The 19,963-nt window shown below is 46.9% G+C and overlaps 1 protein-coding gene and 1 non-coding gene across 2 annotated transcripts in view; both read left to right on the top strand.

The window, feature by feature from the left end:
* The first annotated feature begins 562 nt into the window (after window positions 1–562).
* Window positions 563–634, top strand: TRNAR-UCU. Its single transcript has one exon. It is a non-coding gene; the product is annotated as a tRNA-Arg (tRNA).
* Window positions 635–4,238: 3,604 nt separating this feature from the next.
* TAPBPL (TAP binding protein like) overlaps window positions 4,239–19,963 on the top strand; it is a 42,001-nt gene continuing 26,276 nt past the window's right edge. Inside the window, exons 1-2 of the mRNA XM_040361197.1 lie at window positions 4,239–4,422; window positions 8,726–8,854. Of these exons, the coding sequence (XP_040217131.1) occupies window positions 8,806–8,854 (49 nt within the window). The 5' untranslated portion in view covers window positions 4,239–4,422; window positions 8,726–8,805. The remainder of the gene's footprint in view (window positions 4,423–8,725; window positions 8,855–19,963) is intronic.

The following is a 19,963-nucleotide window of genomic DNA, read 5'->3' on the forward strand; positions in this document are numbered from 1 at the left end:
CAGTTGCGCGGATGCACCCTGGGTGCGTTCGGGGCCGTGCACCGGCACCCACACAGATGTCACATTGGGAACAGCCGCTGCACCCCAGATGACAGCAATGGGACTGCCTACATGGGATGCTGGGAACACCTGTGCATCCCCATTGCGGTACACGCGGCCCTCCCATGGGGTACGGATTATTACCCCCCCCGTGTGAATGAAGCCTAAGTGTGTTGGACCAGGGTGAATGGAATATTTACCTCCATTGTGTTGCCAATTTGGGGACCACTGTACCCCTCATTATTGTTATTTGGGGTGTTTTATTATAGTAGTGTTATAGATTGTAGATTAGGAGAAGTTTGAGTGGATATAACTGATGTATCCCCCTCAGCGGGGGCGGGACTTAGCGAACAGAGGCCGTATATGGGCAGCACAGAGGCTTAGTGGTGAGCCTTGCAGCACTGGGGTCCTTGGTTCAAATCCTGACCAGGACACTATCTGCATGGAGTTTGCATGTTCTCCCTGTGCTTGCGTGGGTTTCCTCCGGGTTCTCCGGTTTCCTCCCACAATACATGCTACCTTTGCGTTGGTGGTGCAGTGGTTAGCACAGCTGCTTTCTAAGCAGAAGACCCGGGTTCGATCCCCGGCCAATGCTATCTCCAATACTTGGAGTCCTCAGAGAGAAAAGCGCTATACAAGGTCAGTGTTGAGTATATATTAGCAGGAATATTACACCCATACCCCCCCCAGCAGGAATATTACAGCCATACTCCCCCCCAGCAGGAATATTACACCCATACTCCCCCCCCCCAGCAGGAATATTACACCCATACCCCCCCCAGCAGGAATATTACACCCATACTCCCCCAGCAGGAATATTACACCCATACTCCCCCCCCCCAGCAGGAATATTACACCCATACTCCCCCCCAGCAGGAATATTACACCCATACTCCCCCCCAGCAGGAATATTACACCCATACCCCCCCCAGCAGGAATATTACACCCATACTCCCCCAGCAGGAATATTACACCCATACTCCCCCAGCAGGAATATTACACCCATACTCCCCCAGCAGGAATATTCAACCCATACTCCCCCCCAGCAGGAATATTACACCCATACTCCCCCCAGCAGGAATATTACACCCATACTCCCCCCCAGCAGGAATATTACACCCATACCCCCCCCAGCAGGAATATTACACCCATACTCCCCCCAGCAGGAATATTACACCCATACTCCCCTTAGCAGGAATATTACACCCATACTCCCCCAGCAGGAATATTACACCCATACTCCCCCCCAGCAGGAATATTACACCAAAGAAATTTAGCAGAATTAACCCAGAGATTAAACCTTCTTTAGAAGCTGCTGCTGTTTCCCACTTCCCGTCCACCCTCCCTGCAGCAGTGAGTAAGATATCATTGTTTAGCCCCAGCGATTCTGCACAAAATAAAAGTAATCCGAGTGGCTAACAAGCCGCTGGATTACTTTTACAGGTGACAGAATGGTCATCCCACCCCCCTCCTGCCCCCCTCCTTTTCCGCGCCCTCCAGTGCAATCGGCGACTCTCACTGGCGGCATCCAGATCTGGGCACACAGCAAGAGTAATAGATGTAGCTCCTCCCACTGTGTGATGTCAGAAACAGGAAGCGGTGAGGATTTAGTCACTTGCTGTTGCAGTTCTTTGTTTGCCTGACCGCTAGCTGCCAGGGAAGCAGCCAATCAGATGGATCTGTGTCTGATTGGTTGCATTTGAGGCCCCAGATCTCTCTATAAAGAGGACCCGCCACGGCTCATGCTATTACAAGGGATCTTGTTCATCCCTTGTAATAGTAATAAAGTTGTTTAAAAAAACTTAACGGTACAGTAGCTTTGAATTTACGTGGCGTATCTATGGAATCTAGCCCGAAATGTTTGGTATCTATTTACTCCATAGGTGTGCGTAGCCTATTCCATTAGGGTGGGACCCCCAAAGCTCAAACACACGCCCCTTTCTATGCAGCCTCAGCTGCACTGGACAGTGAATGAATGAATGGGAAGTGCTCTGTGCTGAGTGGCTTCCTGTTCATTCACAAACTGAAGCATAGTAAACACAGTTACACTTATCTCTCCCTGTTCTTCCTCTCTGTGACCCGATGGCGGGACACCGGCGGCGATCGGGTCCGCTGTTCCCGCGGAGACAGTCACGGAGAAGAGGACCGGGTCGCGCGGCTGGGGTCTTAAAGGGGACGTACTTGTGCCCAGCCATGCCATTTTGTCAACGTATATCGTCATGCGGCGTTCCTCAAGGGTTAAAGTCCGCTTAGGGGAATCCTTTCCTTTTTTTTTGTTAATATTGTGTTTTTGTGCATTAATGCCGCCTACACACGATCGGATTTTCCGTCGGAAAAAACCTTGGTTGGTTTTCCGACGGAATTTACGCTCAAGCTTGGCTTGCATACACACAGTCACACAAAAGTTCTCTGAACTTTCGACCGTCAAGGACGCCGTGATGTACAACACTGCGACGAGCCGAGAAAATGAAGTTCAATGCTTCCGAGCATGCGTCGAATTGTTTCCGAGCATGCATCAGAATTTTGCGCATCGGAATTGCTACAGACGATTGGACTTTCCGATAGGAATTTTTATTCCGTCTGAAAATTTGAGAACCAGCTCTCAATCTTTTGCTGGCGGAAATTCCGACAACAAAAGTCCGATGGAGCGTATACACACGGTCAGAATTTCCGTTCAACAACTCACATCGGACTTTTGCTGTCCGAATTTCTGATCGTGTGTACGGGGCATAGGATTCATTCAAATGCTTTATAAATCATGTATAATAATAATTCCCCCCCCCCCCCAAAAAAAAATGCAAACCACCCACAATTTTATTCTCTAGGGCAGTGATGGGGAACCTCGGCACCCCAGATGTTTAGGAACTACATTTCCCATGATGCTCACCTACACTCCAGAGTGCCTGAGCATCATGGGAAATGTAGTTCCTAAACATCTGGGGTGCCGAGGTTCTTCATCACTGGTCTAGGGCCTCTGCTAAATATATATAATAATTTATTTTGCTATAAAATGACGTGGAACCTCTAAAAAAAATATATATACACATATATATATATGTGTGTGTATATATATATATATTTTTAGAGGTTCTACGTCATTTTATAGCAGTGGTCTCCAAACTACGGCCCGGGGGCCAGATGTGGTCCTTTGCTTGCTTTTACCCGGCCCTTGGGGCCATAATTCCCCCCCAATGACCCCAATGAAGGGGCACAATTCCTCCCAATGAGACCAATGATGGGGCCCAATGACACCTAATAATGGGGCACAATTTCTACCAATGAGACCAACAATGTGGCTCGATGACACCCAATAATGGGGCACTATTCCTCCCAATAAGAACAACGGGGGCCCAATGAGACCCAATAATGGGGCACAATTCCTCCCAATGAGACCAACAATGGGGCCCAATGACACCTAATAATGGGGCACAATTTCTACCAATGAGACCAACAATGTGGCTCAATGACAACCCAATAGTAGGGCACTATTCCTCCCAATAAGACCAACAATGGAGCCCAATAACGGGGCACAATTCCTCCCAATGAGACCAACAATGGGGCCCAATGACACCCAATAATGGGGCACAATTCCTCCCAATGAGACCAACAATGGAGCCCAATAACGGGGCACAATTCCTCCCAATAAGACCAACAATGGAGCCCAATAACGGGGCACAATTCCTCCCAATGAGACCAACAATGGGGCCCAATGACACCCAATAATGGGGCACAATTCCTCCCAATGAGACCAACAACGGGACACAATTCCTCCCAATGAGACCAACAATGGGGTGCAATGACACTCAATAATGGGGCACAATTCCTCCCAATGAGACCAACAATGGGGTGCAATGAGACCCAATGATTGGGGACAATTACTTCCACTGATGTCAGGACTTTTTGTACTTCGGTTGGTCACAGTCCGGCCCCCCTAAAGTCTGAAGGACAGAAAACCGGCCCGTTGTTTAGAAAGTTTGGAGACCCCTGCTTTATAGCAAAAAAAAAATGATGTTTTCTACATGTAGGAGAGGAATGTAAGAATTGGCCCCGGACTGGAAGTGGATAAATGAAGACAGATTCAGGGAATGCACAAAAACGCACGCATTATGGAGTTTACACCTACTTTTAAAAATGTCGCTGTTCCCCTTTAAATGAAAGCACAGCTCCAGTGCGCAGCGTCTTCAGGAAGCGTCATGTGACTTGCTGAAATGTGAAAGTGAAAGACAAACGTATGAGATGAATTGGCCGTTTTCGGTGTGTCGGTGTGATCGTACGGTGTGATCGTACAGCGTGATCGTACAGTGTGATCGTACAGCGTGATCGTACAGCGTGATCGTACAGCGTGATCGTACGGTGTGAACCATCGGATCCCTCTCCTCTTCTGTGAGTAATGATCCCTCCATGAATCCCCGCACTCTCATCTCTTTGTAGATTTTGCTTTGTTACATTGTATCTGTTTTATTATTATAGGTGATTTCTTTGTGAAGTTTGTTTTGTTTTGTTGTATCCGGTGTTTATTATTGGGTGTTTATATAGCCAGATTCACGTAGATGGCCGCAACTTTAAGGCGGCGTAGCTTAAGGCATTTAGGCTACGCCGCCGTAAGTTAGCGAGGCAAGTACATGATTCACAATTTACTTGCCTGCTAAGTTACGGCGGCGTAGCCTAAAGCGGGCGGGCGTAATGGCGCCTAATTCAAATTTAGCTAAGGGGGCGTGTTTTATGTTAATGGAGCTTGACCTGACGTTTTTGATGTTTTTTTTTAATTGCGCATGCGCCGTGCACCTACATTTCCCAGTGTGCATTGCGGCTACGTCCGCTGCACAGGCCTATTGATTTAGACGTGGACGTAAACTACGTAAATCCCTATTTACGGACGACTTACGCAAACGACGTAAAATTTTCGAATTTCGACGCGGGAACGGCGGCCATACTTAACATTACTATTCCATCTATTTGATGGAATAACTTTAGGCGGCCTATCTCCTACGTAAACGGCGTAAAAGTACTGCGTCGGCCGGGCGTACGTTCGTGAATAGGCGTATCTACTGATTTGCATATTCTATGCCGACCGCAATGGAAGCGCCACCTAGCGGCCAGCCGAAATATTGCAACCTAAGATAGGACAGCGCAAGCCGGCGTATCTTAGATATGTTTAAGCGTATCTCTGTTTGAGAATACACTACTGATACGCCGACCTAACTCTACCTGAATCTAGCTAATAGGTGATTTCTTTGGCTCAAGCCTCGTACACACGACCGGCAATCTCGTCAGGAAAAAAAAAATCTTGTTTTTCTCGACGGGATTCTTGTCAAGCTTTCCTTCCATACACACCGTCAATCCAAAATCTCGTCGGTCTAAAGCGCGGTGACGTACAACACGGACGACGGCAGTATAAAGGGGAAGTTCCATTCCAATGGCGCCACCCCTTGGGGCTCCTTTTGCTAATCTCGTGTTACCGCGTGTTAGGTAAAAGTTTAGTCAGAGACGATTCACGCTTTTCAGTCTTCGTGCTTTTCAGTTCGTTAGAGTGACGAATGTGCTATCTCCATTACGAGCGCTCCCGTCCCATACTTGATTCTGAGCATGATCGTTTTTTTTCAAGACTCAACGAGAATCCTGACGAGAAAATAGAAAGCAGGTTCTCTATTTTTCTCATCGAGATTCCCGGCAGTTTTCTTTGACGAAAAACCATACACACGCACGGTTTTTCTCGGCAAAAAGCTCTGCCAGCAGTTTTCTTGCTGGTTTCTTACCGAGAAAACCAGTCGTGTGTACGAGGCTTTACCTGTAGGTGCAAGAATATCTCCCTAGCCTACACGGTTAAGGAGATATTTGCAGAAAACACTGCACCGATGTATACGCTGCTTACGGCGCAGGCGCACTGAGCGTCCCGGCATAATGAATGGGATCATGCCGGGATTATGCCGGTCCCGCACGTATTGCGCGGGATCGTGCCGGTCCTGAGTGCATGCGCGGGAGTGACATCATCGCCGCTCCGGTCAATTATAGCGCCGATACCAGGAAGAAGCTCCGAGGGGACATGGCGGCGGTGGTGGCGGAGGGGACCGAGGAGCACTTCGGGGGCTTCGATTTCAGGTAAGTACCACATAATGAGCTGGTATGCTATGCATACTAGCTCATTATGCCTTTCTCTTGCAGGGTTTTCCTTTATCCTGTTTTTTCGGATTGGGCAGGGGTTTACTTCCTCTTTATGTTTCTTACTTTGTATCCAATGTTTATTATTATAGATGATTTATTTGTGAGGTTTGTTTTGTTATGTTGTATCCGGTGATTATTATTGAGTGTTTATAGGTGATTTCTTTGTAACCGTTGTTTTGTTACATTGTATCCAATGTTTACTGTTGTGTTATTATGGCCCAGATCACCAAAGTACTTACGCCGGCGTATCTATTGATACGCCGCGTAAGTTCTACGATGCCCCGTCGTATCTTTGTTTTGTATCCACAAAACAAGATACGCCCGATTGTGGGCTCGATCCGACTGACGTACGTCTTAGTACGCCGTCGGATCTTAGGTGCATATTTACGCTGGCCGCTAGGTGGCGCTTCCGTTGATTTCCGCTTAGAATATGCAAATTTGCTAGATACGCCGATTCTCAAACGTACGTCCGCCCGGTGCATTTTTTCACGTCGTTTACGTAAGGCTTTTTTCGGCGTAACGTTACCCCTGGGTCTATGAGGCGTACGCAATGTTAAAGCGGGGGTTCACCCTAAAAAACAAGTTTCTACCATAAAATCAAGCATAGTAGCGTGAGCTACAGTATGCCTTTATTTTTATTTTTTTGCGCCATACTCACAGTTTAATCCCGTAGTTACGTTTCAGACTCCCCGTGGGGAATGGGCGTTCCTATGCAGAGGGGAACATGATTGACGGCCGGCTATGGCGCGTCACGCTTCCCGAAAATAGCCGGAGTAGTACTCGGCTCTTCACGGCGTTATACGGCGCCTGCGCACAGACTAGGAGCTGACTGCGCAGGCGCCGTGAAGAGCCAAGTCCTATTTCGGCTATTTTCGGGAAGCGTGACGCGCCATAGCCGGCCGTCAATCATGTTCCCCTCTGCATAGGAACGCCCATTCCCCGCGGGGAGTCTGAAACGTAACTACAGGATTAAACTGTGAGTACGGCGCAAAAAAATAAAATAAAGGCATACTGAGGCTTGCGCTACTATGCTGGATGGCATGGTAGAAAAAAAAATTTTTTTTTAGGGTGAACCCCCGCTTTAAGTATGGACGTCTGGACAGCGTCGAATTTCCCGTTGTTTACGTTGTTTGCGTAAAACGTTCGCGAATAGGGCTTTGCGTAAATTACGTTCACGTCGAAAGCATTGACTATTTGCGACGTGATTTCAAGCATGCGCACTGGGATACCCCCACGGACGGTGCATGCCCTGTTAAAAAAAAAAAACGTCCTTTACGTGGGGTCAAGTTGAATTAACATAAAACACGCCCATATGTTAATCATTTGAATTGCGCGCCCTTACGCCGACACATTTACACTACGCCGCCGCAACTTACGGCGCAAATTCTTTCTGGATACGGAAAGTACGCTGTAAGTTACGGCGGCGTAGTGTATCTGAGATACGCTACGCCTGCCTAAAGATAGGCAGATCTTTGTGGATCTGGGCCTATGAGTTTATAGATTTCTTTGTGAAGTTTCTTACGTTGTATCCAATGGCCCAGATTCAGTAAGCAATTGCGCCTGCGTAACCATAGTTACGCAGCGCAATTGCTGACTTGCGCCGGCGTAACGAGTTCTCCTGATTCAGCCTAAAATCTGCGTGGCATAAGGCTCTTATGCCACGCATATCTAGGCTGCATTCTTGCGTTGACCGCTAGGGGGCGCTCCCATTGTGGTCAGCGTATAGTATGCAAATTGCATACTTACGCCGATTCACAATGTTGCGCGGGCCCTGCGTACGCACGTTACGGAGTCTTTAGCCTTTAGCGTAAGGCTGCTCCTGCTAATAGCAGGCGCAGCCAATGCTAAGGATACCCGTCGTTCCCGCGTCGCGAAATTTGAAATCTACGTCGTTTGCGTAAGTGATTCGTGAATGGCGCTGGACGCTATTCACGTTCACTTTGAAGCAAATGACGTCCTTGTGACGTCATTTGCCGCAATGCACGTCGGGAAAGTTTCCCGACGGAGCATGCGCTCTACGCTCGGCGCGGGAGCTTGCCTAATTTAAATGATTCCCGCCCCCAGCGGGATCATTTACATTGCGCGCGCTTACGCCGGGCAATTTTGCCGGCACGCCCTCGCAATTTACGGAGCTAGTGCTCCGTGAATCGAGGGCAGCACAAAATATTTGCGGGGGCGCAGGGCAAAATCGTTGCCCTGCGCCTCCGCAAATAGAGCGCAAATGTACCTGAATGTTTATTATTATTATAGATAATTTCTTTGTAAACCTTGTTTTTGTTACTTTGTATCCTGTGTTTATTATTATTATTATAGATAATTTCTTTGTAAACCTTGTTTTTGTTACTTTGTATCCTGTGTTTATTATTATTATTATAGATAATTTCTTTGTAAACCTTGTTTTGTTACTTTTGCCTCTGTGTTTATTATTGTGGAGGATTCATTTGTTACGTTGTGTCCAGTATTTGATCGTTTGTGTTGTTGTTGCGCTGTGCCTGTGACGGGTGTCACTGTGTTCATTTCGCAGGGTGTCGCTATCTGGCGATTGTTCGGGGACATCGGAGATCGGCGTACATTTGTGGTGATCCCGGCCGGACCGATCCCGACATGAAGACGATTGGATCTCTACTCCTCGGCCTGATCCTGACGCTGAGCAGTAAGAGACAACACAGGGGAGGGGTAAAAGGGTGGGGGAATTTAGATGTGGGGGGGGGAGGGGATGCTGAAGCAGGAAGTGTCTGTGACACCTGGCAATGCCAATTAGGACAACAGTATAATTAACGCAAACGGCGCCGTAACAAAAGGGGCGTGCCTCCAAAGTCAGACAAAACTGAGAAACATTCAGGTGCGGCGACTTCCATGAGACTTTTGAGGGTTAACATTAAAGTCTATGGCAAGCAAGTCGCAGGAAAGTCGGGCCAGAATAGTGCATGAAATACTTTGCAGTCGCTGCGACTTTAAGTCACATAGATATGAAGTAAAATGTGCCGCGTGTAGGGCGCCCTGCGCCCGGTGTACTTGTAGGTATGATCAATAAAGTGGGCGTGGTGTAATCTGTGGCTGCAGCTTTGCAGTTTATGTCGTGTAAAGGGCCCTTTTGCTTTGTAGGGCCCGGAGGAGATTGTAAAATAAGCCCCCTTGTTGGTGTCGGCGCCAGCAATGATAATTCCCAGCATGGGTCAGGGAAAGCAATAACTCTATGCAAATGTCTGGGACAGCAATAACCCCCAGCAAGAGACAGGGCAAGCAATAACCCCCAGCAAGAGACAGGGCAAGCAATAACCCCCAGCAAGAGACAGGGCAAGCAATAACCCCCAGCAAGAGACAGGGCAAGCAATAACCCCCAGCAAGAGACAGGGCAAGCAATAACCCCCAGCAAGTGTCAGGGCATGCAATTACCCCCAGCAAGCGTCAGGGCAAGCAATAACCCCCAGCAAGTGTCAGGGCAAGCAATAACCCCCAGCAAGAGACAGGGCAAGCAATAACCCCCAGCAAGAGACAGGGCAAGCAATAACCCTTAGCAAGAGACAGGGCAAGCAATAACCCCCAGCAAGAGACAGGGCAAGCAATAACCCTTAGCAAGAGACAGGGCAAGCAATAACCCCCAGCAGGAGACAGGGCAAGCAATAACCCCCAGCAAGAGACAGGATAGAGGGGTAGTACCACCGGGTCTCCTGTAGGGGGCCCAGACAGCAGGGAGATCGGTATGGCGGGATAGGAGGATAATTACAGAACGATACACTATATCTGTGTCTCTAGCAGCTGAATGACGGTTTCTCCCTCCCACCGGAATTTTTTTTTTTTTAAAACATTTCAGAAATGTAAAAAAATATAAATTTGTAACATTTGTCAGTTGGGCTGTACAGGGCCCAGTGATTTCTAACAGCAGTCCTGGGGCCAGCAATGGGGGCAAGAAATAACCCCCAGCAAGTGTCAGGGCAAGCAATAACCCCCAGCAAGTGTCAGGGCAAGCAATAACCCCCAGCAAGTGTCAGGGCAAGCAATAACCCCCAGCAAGTGTCAGGGCAAGCAATAACCCCAGCAAGTTTCAGGGCAAGCAATAACCCCCAGTAAGTGTCAGGGCAAGCAATAACCCCCAGCAAGTGTCAGGGCAAGCAATAACCCCCAGCAAGTGTCAGGGCAAGCAATAACCCCCAGCAAGTGTCAGGGCAAGCAATAACCCCAGCAAGTGTCAGGGCAAGCAATAACCCCCAGCAAGTGTCAGGGCAAGCAATAACCCCAGCAAGTGTCAGGGCAAGCAATAACCCTTAGCAAGAGACAGGGCAAGCAATAACCCCAGCAAGTTTCAGGGCAAGCAATAACCCCCAGTAAGTGTCAGGGCAAGCAATAACCCCAGCATAATAAAAAAAACTCACATTAATACCCCTCACCCAATAACCTTCAGCACAATAATACTCCACACAGCACAATAAAAATGGCAGAACAATAATAACCCCACAGCACAGTAATAACCCCACAGTATAATAATAACTTTCAGCATAATAATATTTCCATTATAATAATAACCCCAGAGAATTATAATAATTTTCAGCATAATAATAACCCCACAGTGTAATAATAAACTCAGCACAATAATAACCCCACATCATCATAATAACCCCACAGTGTAAAAAATTAAACCAGCACAATAATAACCCCAGAGAATTATAATAATGTTCAGCACAATAATAACCCCAGAGAATTATAATAATGTTCAGCACAATAATAATCCCAGCACAATAATAACCACAGCACAATAATAATAATCCCAGCACAATAATAACCCCAGCACAATAATAATAATCCCAGCACACTAATAATAATAACCCCAGCACAATAATAATAATCCCAGCACACTAATAATAATCCCAGCACACTAATAATAATCCCAGCACACTAATAATAATCCCAGCACACTAATAATAATCCCAGCACAATAATAATAATAATCCCAGCACAATAATAATAATAATCCCAGCACAATAATAATAATAATCCCAGCACACTAATAATAATCCCAGCACACTAATAATAATCCCAGCACAATAATAACCCCAGCACAATAATAATAATCCCAGCACACTAATAATAATCCCAGCACAATAATAATCCCAGCACACTAATAATAATCCCAGCACACTAATAATAATCCCAGCACAATAATAATAATAATCCCAGCACAATAATAATAATAATCCCAGCACACTAATAATAATCCCAGCACAATAATAACCCCAGCACAATAATAATCCCAGCACACTAATAATAATCCCAGCACAATAATAACCCCAGCACAATAATAATCCCAGCACACTAATAATAATCCCAGCACAATAATAACCCCAGCACAATAATAATAATCCCAGCACAATAATAATAATCCCAGCACACTAATAATAATCCCAGCACACTAATAATAATCCCAGCACACTAATAATAATCCCAGCACAATAATAATAATAATCCCAGCACAATAATAATAATAATCCCAGCACAATAATAATAATAATCCCAGCACAATAATAATAATAATCCCAGCACACTAATAACCACAGCACAATAATAATTCCACCACAGTATAATAATAACTTTCAGCATAATAATATTTCCATTATAATAATAATAACCCCAGAGAATTATAATAATTTTCAGCATAATAATAACCCCACATCATCAGAATAACCCCACAGTGTAAAAAATTAAACCAGCACAATAATAACCCCAGAGAATTATAATAATGTTCAGCACAATAATAACCACAGCACAATAATAACCACAGCACAATAATAACCACAGCACAATAATAACCACAGCACAATAATAATCCCAGCACAATAATAACCACAGCACAATAATAACCACAGCACAATAATAATCCCAGCACAATAATAATCCCAGCACAATAATAACCACAGCACAATAATAATCCCAGCACAATAATAATCCCAGCACAATAATAACCACAGCACAATAATAATCCCAGCACAATAATAATCCCAGCACAATAATAATCCCAGCACAATAATAATCCCAGCACAATAATAATCCCAGCACAACAATAATAATCCCAGCACAATAATAATAATCCCAGCACAATAATAATCCCAGCACAATAATAATCCCAGCACAATAATAACCACAGCACAATAATAATCCCAGCACAATAATAATAATCCCAGCACAATAATAACCACAGCACAATAATAATCCCAGCACAATAATAATCCCCACAGCACAATAACAATAATAATCCCAGCACAACAATAATAATCCCAGCACATGAATAATCCCAGCACATGAATAATCCCACAATATAATAATAATAACCCCATTTGACTCTGGCGGGCTGCGGAGGTGTAACATAACCCATTTGGCGGGCTGCGGAGGTGTAACATAACCCATTTGGCGGGCTGCGGAGGTGTAACATAACCCATTTGGCGGGCTGCGGAGGTGTAACATAACCCATTTGGCGGGCTGCGGAGGTGTAACATAACCCGTTTGGCGGGCTGCGGAGGTGTAACATAACCCGTTACAAATAGTTTTAGAGGAAATTGATCGATGATAATAAAGAGATTTGATTCATATGCCGCATACACACCATCACTTTATGTGATGAAAAAAAACGACACTTTCTGTGAAGTAAAAAATGACGTTTTTGAAACTTCAATTTTCAAAGACGAAGTTGCCTACACACCATCGTTTTTTCTCACAATGATCTTGCAAAGTGAGGTTACGTTCCACCACGTTTTACCATTGAAGCTTGCTTCAGCTTCTGGGCATGCGCGGGTGAAAAAACGTCTTAGAAAACGACGTTTTTTGCTACACACGGTCAATTTCTGTGAAGTAAAAAGTGCACTTTTGAAAAACGACACATAAAATTGAAGCATGCTTCAATTTTTTTTGGTCGTTTTTCACAAGACATAAAACAACGTTTTCCCCCACACACGGTCAATTAAAGTGACGTTTTTAAAAACGTCATTTTTTTTCATCACATAAAGTGATGGTGTGTACGCGGCATTAGCCTCTGGGTGTGACCACTCAGCATAATAAACCTGAACAGAATTGTGTGAACAATAAAGTTTTTTCTCACAATTGTATTTCTTCTAGAACTATTCATAGTGGGTTACATGGCCCCCGGCCCCTAAGATATGACATACTTTACACACAGAGAGAAGGGGCCCCCAAACTACGGCCCGAGGGCCACATCCGGTCAGCTGCAAGATTATATCAGGCCAGCAGCTGAGGTGGGGACTCTGATAAAGGGAGACTCTAATAGTGATCCTGATATAAAGGGAGACTCTGATGTAAGGGGGACTTTGATGGTGGTCATGACATAAGGGGGACTTTATTGAGGACCCTGATGTATGGGAGCTCTGATGGGGATCCTGACATAAGGGGGGGACTCTAATGTAAGGGAGGGACTTTGATGGGAACCCTGACAAAAGAGGGGACTATAATGGTGACCATAATGTAAGGGGGGGGACTTTGATGTAAGGAGGACTCTGATGGTGGTCATTACATGAGGGGGACTTTAATGAGGACCCTGATGTAAAGGAGGGGCTCTAATGGGAACCCTAACAAAAGGGAGACTCTATTGGTGACCATAATGTAAGGGGGGACTTTGATGTAAGGAGGACTCTGATGGGGATCCTGACATAATGGGGACTTTACCGAGGACTCTGATGTAAGGGGGGTCAGATAAAGATCTGATATAATGGGGATCTCTGATGGGGCCCCTGATGCAAGGAGGGATTCTAATGGTGACCCTGAGGTAAGGGGGAGATTTTGATGTAAGGAGGAATCTGGTGGGGTCCTGGCATAATGGGGACTTTACTGGGGACCGTGATGTAAGGGGGGGTCAGATGGGGATCTGATATAATGGGGACTCTGATGTAACGGGGGGGGGGGGGGGTCAGATGGGGATCTGATATAATGGGGACTCTGATGTAAGGGGGTCAGATAGGGATCAGATATAATGGGGACTCTGATGTAAGGGGGGGTTCAGATGGAGATCTGATATAATGGGGACTCTGATGTAAGGGGGGTCAGATGGGGATCTGATATAATGGGGACTCTGATGTGAGGGGGGGTCAGATGGGGATCTGATATAATGGGGACTCTGATGTAAAGGGGTTCAGATGGGGATCTGATATAATGGGGACTCTGATGTGAGGGGGGGGGGGTCAGATGGGGATCTGATATAATGGGGACTCTGATGTAAAGGGGTTCAGATGGGGATCTGATATAATGGGGACTCTGATGTGAGGGGGGGGGGGTCAGATGGGGATCTGATATAATGGGGACTCTGGTGTAAGGGGGGTCAGATGGGGATCTGATATAATGGGGACTCTGATGTAACGGGGGGGGGGTCAGATGGGGATCTGATATAATGGGGACTCTGATGTAAGGGGGGTCAGATGGGGATCTGATATAATGGGGACTCTGATGTAAGGGGGGTCAGATGGGGATCTGATATAATGGGGACTCTGATGTAAGGGGGGGTCAGATGAGGATCTGATATAATGGGGACTCTGATGTAAGGGGGGTCAGATGGGGATCTGATATAATGGGGACTCTGATGTAAGGGGGTTCAGATGGGGATCTGATATAATGGGGACTCTGATGTAAGGGGGTCAGATAGGGATCAGATATAATGGGGACTCTGATGTAAAGGGGTTCAGATGGAGATCTGATATAATGGGGACTCTGATGTAAGGGGGGTCAGATGGGGATCTGATATAATGGAGACTCTGATGTGAGGGGGGGGGGTCAGATGGGGATCTGATATAATGGGGACTCTGATGTGAGAGGGGGGGTCAGATGGGGATCTGATATAATGGGGACTCTGATGTAAGGGGGGTCAGATGGGGATCTGATATAATGGGGACTCTGATGTGAGGGGGGTCAGATGGAGATCTGATATAATGGAGACTCTGATGTGAGGGGGTTCAGATGGGGATCTGATATAATGGGGACTCTGATGTAGGGGGGGTCAGATGGGGATCTAATAGGGACTCTGATGTAAGGGGGGGTCAGATGGGGATCTGATATAATGGGGACTCTGATGTGAGGAGGGGGGGTCAGATGGGGATCTGATATAATGGGGACTCTGATGTGAGGGGGGGGGGATCAGATGGGGATCTGATTTAATAGGGACTCTGATGTGAGGGGGGGTCAGATGGGGATCTGATATAATGGGGACTCTGATGTGAGGGGGGGGGGGGTCAGATGGGGATCTGATATAATGGGGACTCTGATGTAAGGGGGGTCAGATGGGGATCAGATATAATGGGGACTCTGATGTGAGGGGGGGGAGTCAGATGGGGATCTGATATAATGGGGACTCTGATGTGAGGGGGGGGGGGTCAGATGGGGATCTGATATAATGGGGACTCTGATGTGAGGGGGGGGGGTCAGATGGGGATCTGATATAATGGGGACTCTGATGTGAGGGGGGGGGGGTCAGATGGGGATCTGATATAATGGGGACTCTGATGTGAGGGGGGTCAGATGGGGATCTGATATAATGGGGACTCTGATGTAAGGGGGGGTCAGATGGGGATCTGATATAATGGGGACTCTGATGTAAGGGGGGGGTCAGATGGGGATCTGATATTATGGGGACTCTGATGTAAGGGGGATTCTGAATTTTTGGCCTTGTGAATATTTGTAAAAAAATAAAATGTGGTCCGGGGACTGAGGCGTTTGGGGGCCCCGATATTAGAGGAGTCTGCTGTGACGTTCTGGTGCCACTGGTAACAACAACCATCGGTGTCAGTGGGGGGGGGGGGGGGGTAGTAAAGGGTAACTTACCGGCTGCAGCAGAGCGGTCCTGGAATAAAGCCTCAGTCACTGGCCAGCAGTCAGGACTCTGGAGGCGCTCCACCCCAACGCGATGCTGTCCACTCGTCCGTCTTATCCCTTCACTCCGAGTTCCAGGAGCCCCTGCCAGACACAAAGCTTTGTATGTAATATATACAGTGCAGAGGTCTATGTAATGTACAGCACAGGGGGCCCCATCATTGGTGTCAGTGAGATAAAATGGGGGCCCCATCGTTGGTGTCAGTGAGATAAAATGGGGGCCCCATCGTTGGTGTCAGTGAGATAAAATGGGGGCCCCATCGTTGGTGTCAGTGAGATAAAATGGGGGCCCCATCGTTGGTGTCAGTGAGATAAAATGGGGGCCCCATCGTTGGTGTCAGTGAGATAAAATGGGGGCCCCATCGTTGGTGTCAGTGAGATAAAATGGGGGCCCCATCGGTGGTGTCAGTGAGATAAAATCGGGGCCCCATCGTTGGTGTCAGTGAGATAAAATGGGGGCCCCATCGGTGGTGTCAGTGAGATAAAACGGGTGCCCCATCATTGGTGTCAGTGAGATAAAATGGGGGCCCCATCATTGGTGTCAGTGAGATAAAATGGGGCCCCTTCTTTGGTGTCAGTGAGATAAAATGGGGCCCCATCTTTGGTGTCAATGAGATAAAATGGGGGCCCCAGCGTTGGTGTCAGTGAGATAAAATGGGGCCCCTTCTTTGGTGTCAGTGAGATAAAATGGGGCCCCATCGTTGGTGTCAGTGAGATAAAACGGGGGCCCCATCGTTGGTGTCAGTGAGATAAAATGGGGGCCCCATCGTTGGTGTCAGTGAGATAAAATGGGGCCCCATCGTTGGTGTCAGTGAGATAAAATGGGGGCCCCATCATTGGTGTCAGTGAGATAAAATGGGGGCCCCATCATTGGTGTCAGTGAGATAAAATGGGGGCCCCAGCGTTGGTGTCAGTGAGATAAAATGGGGGCCCCATCGTTGGTGTCAGTGAGATAAAATGGGGGCCCCATCGTTGGTGTCAGTGAGATAAAATGGGGGCCCCATCGTTGGTGTCAGTGAGATAAATAATAAAGCTCACCTACCCGGGTCCATTCCTCACACAGGATCCGGATGTAAACGAACGGCTGCATGACAACTCCGCTTCTTCTATGACTTTCTCCATGAGCGACGAGCGGACATTGGTAACCCATAGCAACCAATCAGTGATCCGCCCTCAACTGTCTGCACTGCTATAATGAATAGGGCCACGGTAACCCATAGCAACCAATCCATAATTGCCCTTCATTGTTATGGCCGTCCCACTGTCATGGTAACCATAACAACCAATCCCTAATCATCCTCTCTATGGTATGGCTGCTCCAACCCGCCCCACTGTCATGGTTACCCATAGCAACCAATCGCAAATCGTCCTCCATATTGTTATGGCTGTCCCAACCCCTCCACACTGCCATGGTAACCATAGCAACCAATCCCTAATTGCCCTTCATTGTTATGGCTGTACCACTGTCATGGTAACCAATCCCTAATCATCCTCTCTATGGTATGGCTGCTCCAACCCGCCCCACTGTCATGGTTACCCATAACAACCAATCGCAAATCGTCCTCCATATTTGTTACAGCTGCCCCATCCCCTCCACACTGTCATGGTAACCATAACAACCAATCCATAATTGTCCTCCATATTGTTACGGCTGTCCCAACCCCTCCACACTGCCTTGGTAACCCATGGCAACCAATCCCTACTCATACAGTATTGCTCTCTCACTTCCCTAAACACAGTGCACTGACTTCTCAACCAGCTTTATCGCAAGCGGTACAAACTGACAAAGGCAGACTGGATTGGAGCAGTCAGACCCTCTCCTAATCCTCCAGCGTGTTTGTTGGTGTCAGTGAGATAAAATGGGGGCCCCATCGGTGGTGTCAGTGAGATAAAATTGGCCCCATCGTTAGTGTCAGTGAGATAAAATGGGGGCCCCATCTTTGGTGTCAGTGAGATAAAATGGGCCCCATTGTTGGTGTCAGTGAGATAAAATGGGCCCCATTGTTGGTGTCAGTGAGATAAAATGGGGGCCCCATTGTTGGTGTCAGTGAGATAAAATTGGCCCCATCGTTAGTGTCAATGAGATAAAATGGGGGCCCCAGCGTTGATGTCAGTGAGATAAAATTGGCCCCATTGTTGGTGTCAGTGAGATAAAATTGGCCCCATTGTTGGTGTCAGTGAGATAAAATTGGCCCCATTGTTGGTGTCAGTGAGATAAAATGGGCCCCATTGTTAGTGTCAGTGAGATAAAATTGGCCCCATTGTTGGTGTCAGTGAGATAAAATTGGCCCCATTGTTGGTGTCAGTGAGATAAAATTGGCCCCATTGTTGGTGTCAGTGAGATAAAATTGGCCCCATTGTTGGTGTCAGTGAGATAAAATGGGCCCCATTGTTAGTGTCAGTGAGATAAAATTGTCGCAAAGTTAGTCGTTCTTTTTGGTGCCCTAACTTTAGTCAGCAAACGTATGTGCTGTCTAAAGTATGGCCGTCGTTCCCGCGTCGAAATTTAAAAAATGAACGTCGTTTGCGTAAGCCGTCTGGGAATACGGAATTACGCTAGGTGCGTCGCCGTTCGAAAAAAATGACGTCACGGCGCGCAAACCACAACGGGAATTACGAAACTGAGCATGCCCTGTACGTCCGGCGCGGGAGCGCGCCTAATTTAAATGGCACACGCCCATTTGAATTGGCCCGCCTTGCGCCGGCGTAGGTTTTCATCGCAAGTGCTTGGTGAATCAGGCACTTGTGATGAAAACTTGCGGCGGTGTAACGTATCTACGATACGTTACGCCGCCGCTCACCTACGTGAATCTGGCCCCAAGTTCGCACCATAGAAACGCAATACGGATGCGTTCCAGTGCTTTTTTTATGCGTTTTTGGTTACGTTTTTAATGCAGTCCAGTGCTTTTTTTCACCCCTCTTTTTTTATTAACCTTAGATAAGGACCAGTGTGTTCCATGACGTTTTTGGTGCATAAAGGTGCGTTCCGGTGCGTTCCGGTGCGTTTTTGATGCGTTTTACAGCGTTCCAGTACAGCCCAGTGCAGGTAAAATGCGGCATGTTCTACTTTTTTTTCTGGAACTGCAAGCGCCGATGTGAACTACGCCATTGAAAACCATATAACCTACTATCCATGCGTTTTTGATGCAGAAAAAAAAAACGCTCTGGACTGCATGTGGTGTGAACCGGCCCTTAGAAGGGAAATGGAAGGAAAAAGTAAGTGAACCAACAATGCACAAGCTTAACCACTAGTCCACCGCGCCTATTCTGGCACTTCTCTCCTTCATGTAAAAATCTAATTTTTTTTGCTAAAAATGTAATCAAAACCCCCAAACATTATATATATATATATATATTTTAGCAGATACCCTAGGGAATAAAATGGCGGCCATTGCAACTTTTTTTCTCGCACGGTATTTGCGCAATCATTTTCCAAACGCCTTTTTTTGGGATTAAAAAATTGCAAAACAGTAAAGTTAGGCCAATGTTTTTGTATAATGTGAAAGATGATGTTACCCCGAGTAAATAGATACCTAACACGTCACGCTTTAAAATTGCGCACACTCATGGAACGGCGCCAAAGTTCGGTACTTAAAAATCTCCATAGGCGACGCTTGAACATTTTTTACAGGTTACTATTTTCGAGTTGCAGAGGAGGTCTAGTGCTAGAATTGTTGCACACGCTCTAACGCACGCAACGATACCTCACATGTGGGGTTTGAACGGCGTTTACATATGTGGCCGCCATCAGGAATTATTTGGCCCCTTACACAGCTTCAGGCATGGGCCCTCCTGAAGCAGAGAACCGGGGGGGGGGGGGGCTGCCGCCTGAAATTGAGAAGCGGGGGGGGGCTGCCGCGAATTGAAAAGCGGGGGGGGGCCCTTTACAAAAAAAGAAGAAATA

The sequence above is a fragment of the Rana temporaria genome, chromosome 8 (assembly GCF_905171775.1).
Source record: "Rana temporaria chromosome 8, aRanTem1.1, whole genome shotgun sequence".
Classification (NCBI taxonomy): Eukaryota; Metazoa; Chordata; class Amphibia; order Anura; family Ranidae; genus Rana; species Rana temporaria.